The sequence below is a fragment of the Gasterosteus aculeatus genome, chromosome 15 (assembly GCF_964276395.1).
Source record: "Gasterosteus aculeatus chromosome 15, fGasAcu3.hap1.1, whole genome shotgun sequence".
Lineage (NCBI taxonomy): Eukaryota > Metazoa > Chordata > Actinopteri > Perciformes > Gasterosteidae > Gasterosteus > Gasterosteus aculeatus.
The window spans coordinates 6,538,322-6,548,040 of record NC_135703.1 but is presented as its reverse complement, the minus strand read 5'-3'; the positions used below and the strand labels follow the sequence as shown (position 1 = coordinate 6,548,040).

The following is a 9,719-nucleotide window of genomic DNA, read 5'->3' as shown; positions in this document are numbered from 1 at the left end:
CTTCTGCCACCTACGCAAATCTGACTGTCGCAGCCCTGTGAAAGTAACGCTCCACGGCCACGGTGTTTGTTTTCACAGTGGAGGAAGAAAGAGGTGATATCCGTTTTGCACATTCTGATAAGTGATGTTTTATCGTTAATTGTTCCCATTACACATCCATTCACTTACACGCAAAGGATTCTGAATGAATTATTTTTCAACTAACAACATGTCAACATGAGCTGCCCGCACACGCATGATCTAAAGAAGTAAAGAAAGGTCATGAAGGGTAAACGCTGGGTTTAAACTATGTGATTGTCAAACAGAAATTGCTTCTTGAAAATTGAAAATTCTTTTCATTTTCTTGACTGATTGTTTTGTTTGTAAAATATAAGACAAATGGCCGTTATATTTGATCATATTTTATCATTCCCTCCTGCAGTCTTCCATTCATTCTTACTGGTCCACGATATTCTGTTTCCAGATTCTAATTTCAACACGCGTACGCACACACAGACTGCGAATCAGCCAATGAAATGTTGACTGAGAGTGAGTGGATTAGTGGATTAACATTTTCCCAACTAGCTTGTGTAAGAGGAGAACGTTACCGTGGCCACCGGGCCAGTCAGCTAATCCACGAGGCAGACGGAACACGCAGGAAACGACCGACAGGAAAACCAGACCAGGCAAGTATCGAGAATCCCACTTATCCTTAGGAAAAATGTATAGAGGCAAAAATGCTCAAAATGCTGACTAGCACATTCACAGTTTAATCTGTTGCGACACAAATGATCTAATTATGGAAAAGTGTCTAGCAGGTTTATGTGCACAAGTTATTCAAGCACATGAGAACATTCATAGGAGCCATCGGTTGAACTCCAGCACTAAAGATGTCTACATGACTGACCTCTCTGTGATCGAATATAGGTGCCAGCATTTGTTTTTGCTTTTCATTTACGGCCCCTTGAATCCCACCATGTGACCTCCCTTCTCTTAGGGCACCATGCTGGATCCGGAGAGCCAGTGGTCCGAGGCGTTAGCCAGCAACAACATACGAGCCATCATCCGCTGGCTGCGGCGGCTCACTGCTGAAGGTACATGAGGAGCATTTTACGACCATCAGATCAGAATTCTGTACAGAGACACGCAAAGAAAACCCCTTTTATTAATTGAGTGCGTTTCAGTAACATTTCATCTCCAATACTACATTACTGCAGGGGAGGCTCATGTGAAAGAAACCCAACTGACTTTCATCATCTGGGTACAGAGGACATCAGAGTTGGCTAAAAAGGAGCTGTTAACACTTTGTGAGCACATGTTCCTTTTTCAAACACTCTCCAAGGATCGTTTTCTTATATTTTCATATATACAGTGTGTTTAAATATGTTTTTGTGTCTTCTACTAGGTCTGAGCTGCAGCCAGGGCCTGTGGATGTTTCTGGACCGCAGCTCTTTCCACATGGTGCACACGCTGCTCCAGAGACTGAGCAACTTGCTCACCCTGGCCCAGTGGGCTAGAAGGCAGCGGGGTTCGGCCCACATCTGGCACGGTACACTGGAACAACACGTCGATATCAGTCCCTGCAGTTGTCCTAACCAATTCACATGTAAATTCCACATTTTTATTATTTTTTTAATTCATTTTTTTAGTTATGGGGGTCCCATGTACGGTCTGCAGGGATTCATTCAGATCCTCAGAAAACGGACATGGCTGCTGGAGCCGAGAGCACGGGGCACTAAAGCAACACATCTGGCTGGGGCGGCTGGTCCAGTGGTGGGCCATCATGGGTCTTCTTCCCAAGTACCCTGGTACGGATAAAAATCACACAGGGTACATTATATCGATGAGCTGATATTATGTACCCAAAATAGTTTTCCTGTTGTCTGCTTAGATGCTCACGGGCTGAAACACATCACACAGATGTGGAAGGAAATGGACCACAGCCACCGGAAATCATTAGAGACACCAGGGTAACGCCAATGATTTACCAAAGCTACATTCTCCCTCCCGCCGTAGTTTCTCTTTTTATTTTTTCTGTGCTTTTCCAATTCGATGGAACGATTCAGGTCTTTGATACAGGGTATGGTCACTCAGCTGGACGGACAACGCGGCTGCATTTGGACCTCTGAGGAATCCACGGAGCCGTGCTATCCTCCTCCTAATCTACAGGCCCTGCTGAAGCTTGTGTTGGTGCCTCACATGGACCACAAGTCAGTTCAAGCGATCGTATCCATCCAAATACAATATCAGCATATTCTATGGAACACACTGTACATGCCCCTTGTCTTCTATTCTTGATTCTACATAAATACTGTAAATGTGATTCAGGTTATTAGATCTTAACTTAAATGCATCACAGCTCATGTACTTTGTCCTGGATATGGCGAACTTCCTGCAGTGCAAAGACGACCTCCTCCGATCTTTTTGCCTCGCTTTCACTATTTCCCGCAACTTTTCCCAACAAATCAGGGCCTTCTGGATGCTTGACCGTGGACACGTCAAGGTAAATAACCAAGGAGCAAACTATTCATACACTAAGTGAGTGACCGCTGCTAACTTCATTAGCTATGAAGTCATTGAAATGAGCCTGTGCAAGCTGACGAGTGTGGAGGAAACATTTCAAAAGTTAGAAGAAAATATTTAGTCTTTGTCATGTCGCATTGTATCCAGGCCTCCATGGAGTTACTGCTGAGCCCCGGGGCTGCTGCACCCAGCCTCCCTTGGCAGCATCGTTGCATCATTCGCTGTCTGCTAACAAGGAAGCGGCCTCAGCTGGCGCTAAGGTACCTCCGCTGGATCGGACCCGCGTTAGAGAGCACCGAGGACGCCAAGCTCTGCACAGATGTGCTGCTTCAAAACAGGTACGCTAATGGCCGGCTGGTCGTGCATTAAATCATCACTAATTGTTTTATTGCGTGTCACTGACGGTGTCTCTGCTCGCCAGTCGCGTATCTGAAGCCTGGGCTCTGCTGAGGAGAAGCAACGTGGAGCGTGACCACATGGTCATGTACTTCCTCCAGGCTTGTAATGGGTTGGGTCTGTGTGCACAGGCTTTAAAGGTCATCCCTGCACCATATAACGTGAGTCAATGTCTAGTAAGACAGAAAAAAGACATATTCAACAAAGATTATTGAGCTGTGAAATGTGTTTTCCCTCTTAAAAAAAAAGGATGAAGGGGACATTAAAAATGAAACTGCAAAATCACAGTTGGCACTCATGAAGAAAGGTAGGGCAGATTAAGTGAATTCTTTTGAATGGCGTCAGAACAAATGAAAATGCATCGTATTTAACCGTGAGATTTAAGTAACAGATCTGTCAGCAGGAACAGCGCCGTGTCCACTGTCTGCCAAACTGTACCAGGCTCACAGAGTCACAACCGTGTCCCCAGAGGACCTGGTTCAACTAGTCAGGAAGGCGGTGATAGGAGTGAGACAGCCACCTTCTAAAATAAGGTACTGCACTTGTATATTCGTAATTGTTTCTTTTTTAATTAAATATAGTTAGAAATATAGTCTGTAAAGGGGCCTCCCATAAACACAGTATACACCAGCATATGTTACACATGAAAGATATATTCCAGTACCCCCAAGAACTGAACTGAGCGTTGATCTGCGTTCTTTATTCCAGTGAGGTGGTGTGGCCACATCCCAGTGCGAGACAATCCAACAGCAGAGAGACGTTTTTGTCAACGCCGGTTCTCCGTCTCCTCACAAAGGACGATGCAGAGCGAGCACCACGCGCAGATGAACCCAGAGACGAAAAGCCCGTCCACAATGTACGTAGCATGACTGTCGCTGTGAAGAAATGACCACAGCAGTACAGACACATTGATTTTCAGGAATTTTGATCTTTGCCATTTTAAATCTTTTCTTGTCGCAGCAGCGACCTCGGGCGCCGGAGCACATTTCTTCTTCTTCTGGAGACCTGGGCTGCGAGTCTGTCCCCGTCATCACCTCAGCCTCCTGCTCGCCTCCGTCGACGCAGGACCATCCTTACGTGTACCAACGTACATTGACTCTGCAGAGGATCTCCTCTTTCCTCTCTGAGGGAGAGAACCAACACGGGGAAGAGGAGGAGGAGAATGCGGAGGAGGTAGAAGAAGAAGGGAGCAGAACCCCTTCATCAGCTGACGCCTTGTCAGATTGCACTGAGAAGACGGTGACACTAGATGGCGCCACACACCCTATTTCTGTTATCGACAAAGACATCGAGATAGAGCTGGGGCTTCCTGCAGAAGGTTTGTCTGTGATTTTATTTGTAAGTCATTTACATCAAGATACATCCTGGGGATAAAAGAAATTTCAAAAATATAAAAATGTAAGTAAAACAAACTTTTATCTTCAGAGAAAATGGTCCGCTGTAAAGGAGAAGAAATCATCGTCAGTCCCCCAGATGTTACCGATCTGAGGAGTGCTGCGACGTCACTCAACCAAGAAGAGCAATCGGCCTGCATTCCCTCGCATAGTTTCCGTTTCACTTTCAGTCAAGGCCTCTCCTGCGCCACGTCCCGAACCACGCAGAACCTGCCGACCGGCCCCCATCTGAGCCCTCTGGCAGAGGATCCTGTTGCCAGGAGCTCAAAGGTCTCAGCGGGGACTGGTCAGCAGGACGTATCCCTTCTCTCCAGCACTGTTACACCCAATCTGACCCCTAACCTGACCTGCAGCGTCATAACCACCTCTGCTCCTGCTGGCACCGCCAGTGAAACCCCCCCGAAGGCCCAATTAAAGATGGATGAGCCCCGTGCCGGGCACACAGTGGCCCCGCTCTCTCACGGCAGAGTGGGCAGATGGCGGAAACGAGACCTTGAAACCTGCAGAGCTTCTTCTGGCCTTCCTCCTGCGCCAGCGCCAGGAGCAACTATCGCATCAGGTGAAGACTTTGGGACCTTTTTCTACGTCAGCGGTCGAATGCAAAGTGTTTTTAGGTTATGCGTTCAGCCGTCCGTCATACGTGACTTTAAACATCTTTACATAGATCCCTGTTTAAGAGTTCGATGTGTGTACGATGTGTGTGCCGTGAATCATTCCTAAAAAAAAACTCACTCCTCCATTTTCACTTCCAGTAGTATTTGTATGTATCCAACTGTCCGGCATCTGTCAATAACTTGAGTTGCCTCAAATGAGCCAAATTGTCACCAACGCGTTAAATGTATAATCTACCAGCTACAGAGTCTAGACTCCAGTAGGGAACATTCCTCATCCAGCCACAGCATGACTTTAACGTACTACGTCCCAGCGTACACTGTTAATAGTCTAACATTTAATAAACCGTGTCACTCAAATTGAATTCTCTCTTGATTAAAAGAAACTGTTTACGCATCTGTGTATATTTTTATAACTTTATAGAATGTGTATTTACTGCATCCCTTAAGACATGTTCATGATATATTTTATATTCACCACATTATTACTTTTTTTTACATACCATGAATTACTTTAACTGTTTTCAACATTATATTGTTTTACTTTTGACGGCATTTATATTAGGAATTTTTGCTACATTACTTAGGCATACTATACTAGACATTTTTTCAACATATCACTTACATAATATATGAGGAATTTTCATATTTTCATACGTTCCTTTTCCTAACGTGTTTTTTTTTTTTGCCAACAATTCTATGAATTTGCTATATATGAGAACAAAAACTATCTTGCTAGTCCGCAAAGATAATCAAATGTGGGCTACCAGTTGCCTTGTTGACATTCACCGCTCCTAAAACATTGCAAAAGGTCATTAGCAATATCATAATTGAAAACCCAATTCATGTCACTGCTAGCTGGGGTCCGAGGATGAATAAAATCTGTTTGTATTAAGGCTGGACATGATTGTGTGTCAGAGGTGCTGCTGTTCACTGCAGGGTGCAGGACACCAGCACATGTACCAGAGGCAGGTGGTCTTGGCAGCTAGGGGAGGTTGGGGGGCCGAGGAAGTGATTGGTTCCCTTAACCTTGCTGCAGCAGTCAGTGATCCATAAAGCAACCCCTTCCCCCACACGTTCTACTGGGGGACTGTCAACCACTGTGAGCAGACCTCCCTCCATCTGCTGAATCCCACTGATCACCATTCGGCGTTCGGGATCTACGGCCTATTGCCGCACGCCCAACATGACTGACACAAGAGTGGAAGGCATAACTGCACCAATGCCCCATGAAATTAACCAAATACTGTGTTTGTCTTTTCTATTGCAGGTGATTTTTGCAGCGATTAGTTTATTACAACGGGTGAGATTCTAACAGGATCTGATGTTGTTTTAATTAAAGTTGGTTTCTGTCCATTCACAGATAGTTGGAGACCGTCTCTTGTAACATGCCAACCATATTCCTGCAGTCTGGTCAACTTTGGGGACTTCAGTGTGAAGCTAAGCGGAGACAGCAGAGAGGGCAAAAAGGTACTTTTTGTACTTGTGTTTTAAATGACATATAATGTACATAGAAGCGGTGCCATAGTCAAACAGAAGGAGGCACAAGCCAGTCCGGCCAGTAGGAGTCACTGTTGTTCCAGCCAGGAAGCTTTCCAACGTCCTCGTATTCGGATGATCTCATTTCTGGTCCCTGGGGATTTTGCTTCATCCCAACACAGCAGGTGCCCTCTTTACTACCCTTCATCCCCCTTTCTCCCGTCCTCCAGCATGAGCACCATTGCTTTTAAGAGCTCCGCCTGAAATGATGTCATTTTTCCAAACATAAAGCACCAGTGATGTGGAGGGCCTGGGGACGTGAATCAATTGTATTTGTATGTTGAAAGTACGAGTATGGAGTCAAATGTGCATGAAATACCGCAGAAAGTAGCTATTATACAATTTTCTAAAATACAACGCCTCACACTGATGTCACCTTTTTATAGTGCATCATTTCCCTGTTTGGCAGCAACCTGGATATTACGCTGCTAAGCACTATTATATCATCGCATGGATACGACCAGGTAATTGTTTTACCGAGGCTTCATTGGATAATTGCTTGATTGGGATGCAGTCACCTCACTATTATCCTCAGAATTAGAGAACACATGAAGCTTGGCAGGCGAAATGTGATTAGGCCATGTTCATTTATGAGAACCCGATACTGTACAAGCACTGTGTGTCTATCAAGGACAATCTGTTTGGGACGTGTGCATGTTTGTAGTAAATGCATTACATCCATTAACTTGCGGTCTCAGAGTGTGTGTTTCATGGGGTTGTTTTGAAAGAAGTGCTGTTAGTGTTATCTAATCGTCCATCCAGGCTTTACATGACGCTGTCTAGGATTTTCTTAATTACCAGATAGTAAGATAATAATGACTAATGTGTGAAAATGAGTTGAAGACAATCACTAACAGGCCTTTATCTTTTTATAAGCCAGATTGGCCGAAGATAAGAGAAGCAGGATATTAAAGTTATCAGTGTAAACTACAAATGTTGATCTCCTCCCATATGACCTCAAGCATGACTGTTTATGATGATTGAATCTTAGGAGCAAACCAGAGAGATCATGCTTCTTGAAAATATACCACAAAATGAAATGTATGAAAACAGCAGTATTTGCATAGAGAGAGGCGGAGAATAGTGGTGATGTTGAATGTTGAATGTAGGCTCAAGATTTGAGGGGAGACGAATGGCCTATATTAGGAGCATTTAATCAGTGCTTCCAGTCTCCTGCGCCTCCCCTGGGAAAAGATTAATGGGTACAGGATATTTCATCAGGCCCTCCACATCACTGCCCAGGATATGGGGATGTAATTGTGTCTGTTTTTGCTGTTGTTTTGTGTTGCAGGCAGACAAAGAGGAGCCTGCAGGTTGCCACGGTGCCGTAAGAAGTGGAAGAAAAGGAAAACGAGGAAAGAGAGCATGAAGATTTAGCACATCTCTGACACTGGGCAGTGGAGGACGTGTACTTTATTCTCTAAGTCTTTTGAAATGGTGGATCCTTCTTTTGATTCAGAAATTTGAGTCTAAATATGAATTTGATTTATTCATTTATAGCGTTCTTGTAGGGATTAACTCACACCTGTATTAATTTACTGACTATTTATACTTCCACCTTGAAGTCATCCATCTCCCCTTCGACAGTGATCAACTGGTCACATCATTTGGCTTCTCCTATCAGAAATCTCTGCTACTTGGGGATATCGTCCTGCCACACCCTTTTCCTTCCACTGTCATACCACGTGTGAGAAAAACTCAATAATTAATTCCTCAGGAATTATTGATAAACCTAAATTATTAAATCTAGAGTATATCTAATCAAAACCCTGGTAAAATAAATGGTTTTGCTTGTGTTGTGTATTTTGTATTATCTGGTCAAAATTATGCACGTTGGTCCATTTCAAACATAAATGCACTACATTACAGTGATGGTGTCCTTGAAAAGGATTCTGTGCATAAGATTCTTTACTTTTTTTTTCCTCTTGAAAATAGGATGTTTGCTTATCTGCCATTGGATCTCATGAAAAATGGATGACCTCCCAATGCTTTCTGCTAGCCATCGCTCTCCATATTTGCAGAGGGCCAAGGGACTACATTTGGGTTAGCATTCTCCTCCTTCCCTCCCTCAACGGCTTGTTCTGGGGGGTGAATAACTTAACACATATTTCAGCTTGACACACTTTTGCACTGGGTCTCCACTGGGGGCCTAGTTCACAAGCCCACACATGCTGTATTATTTAAACGTGGGGCTTGGAGTTTGTGTGTGTGTGGATGTGCATGTAATCTCCTGCTTGTGTAAGACAGGAGTGCTGCATGGAGTTCTATAGGCCTTTTCCCTGCGACCTTGCAGGTGTGGCAGCACCTCTGTTACCAGATCATGTCTGCTCATGTTGTAAAGCTGAGACAACATCTGCGTAGCAGCAGAGTTATGGCTCCCTCCTCATTTCCTCCGACTTTTTTTTACTGTTCTTTTTTTATTAGACATTTTCTAAAGCTGCAAGCTGTGCAATACTCAAGTGATGATACATCAACAGAAAGGTCTAAACTGCGAAGGGATTTATTACAGCGAGTAGTCAGGTGGACAATTTATCATACACCAGATAAAGATCTTCCAGGGCAGAGAAAAGCCCAATGAGGGTGAAAACTAAGTAAGAATGATGCTTTAAAGCAAACCAAGACGACACACACACAATGACTCGAGCTAACCTGCGAGCTGGTAACATCATGGAAATCAAAGTGCTGCGATGCAGGAAAATGACACATAAATCATGCGCAAGGGAGAGGATGCAAAATGCTGCAGTAGATGGATACTAATAGCCGTCGGATGTCTGGAAAGCGCCACTATAAATACTTGTCTTTCTATTCTGTGGGATATTTCCCAGGAAACGGCTTTCCGATTTATATTCTCGGACACATAATGACTCAATGCCAGTTTCAAACGGCGCTTCTCACTTTACCGTTTCACATTTGCCATTTTCTTATCAGTATTAAAACCAATTTTTCAACAATAACATTATTTATCCCAACAATTTGCCTCATCCTGCAGCTCTATACAACAACAGGGCAAGGATTGTCTGAGTATGCAGATGCCTCCCCCACTGGAGGGCACTGTGGGCTTCACCGAGGCGGGCGCTTGAGGAAGGTTGAAAGACACCTTGGCCGGCTCACCAGATGGGCTCAGTGAAGCGTGTCAGATGGCTGTGACAGCTACCTGCCCGTCCTTAAGGACTGTCACCATGTATACACAAACCATTAATCTCATGTGTGACTGCACCGACTTACGTGTGTGTGTGTTTGTGAACAAGGGCAAGACTGCAATGAACCCTCTGAATGG

The 9,719-nt window shown here is 44.4% G+C and overlaps 1 protein-coding gene across 4 annotated transcripts; it reads left to right on the top strand.

The window, feature by feature from the left end:
* Positions 1–16: 16 nt before the first annotated feature.
* On the top strand, positions 17–8,236 carry LOC120832500 (uncharacterized). 4 transcript variants are annotated; one of them, XM_040198796.2, is made up of 17 exons: positions 17–665; positions 977–1,073; positions 1,197–1,286; positions 1,385–1,528; positions 1,629–1,787; positions 1,871–1,949; positions 2,046–2,205; positions 2,339–2,482; positions 2,650–2,840; positions 2,924–3,059; positions 3,148–3,205; positions 3,299–3,431; positions 3,607–3,754; positions 3,859–4,216; positions 4,324–4,851; positions 6,267–6,373; positions 7,734–8,236. In XM_040198796.2, the coding sequence occupies exons 1-17, from the start codon at positions 516–518 to the stop codon at positions 7,809–7,811; spliced, it is 2,760 nt and encodes a 919-aa protein (XP_040054730.2). In that variant the 5' UTR covers positions 17–515; the 3' UTR covers positions 7,812–8,236. The 4 variants fall into 4 exon arrangements, with proteins under 4 accessions (XP_040054730.2, XP_077946043.1, XP_040054732.2 ...); XM_078089917.1 differs by having other exon boundaries at positions 490–665; positions 3,302–3,431; positions 3,862–4,216; XM_040198798.2 differs by having other exon boundaries at positions 490–665; positions 3,862–4,216.
* Positions 8,237–9,719: the final 1,483 nt, after the last annotated feature.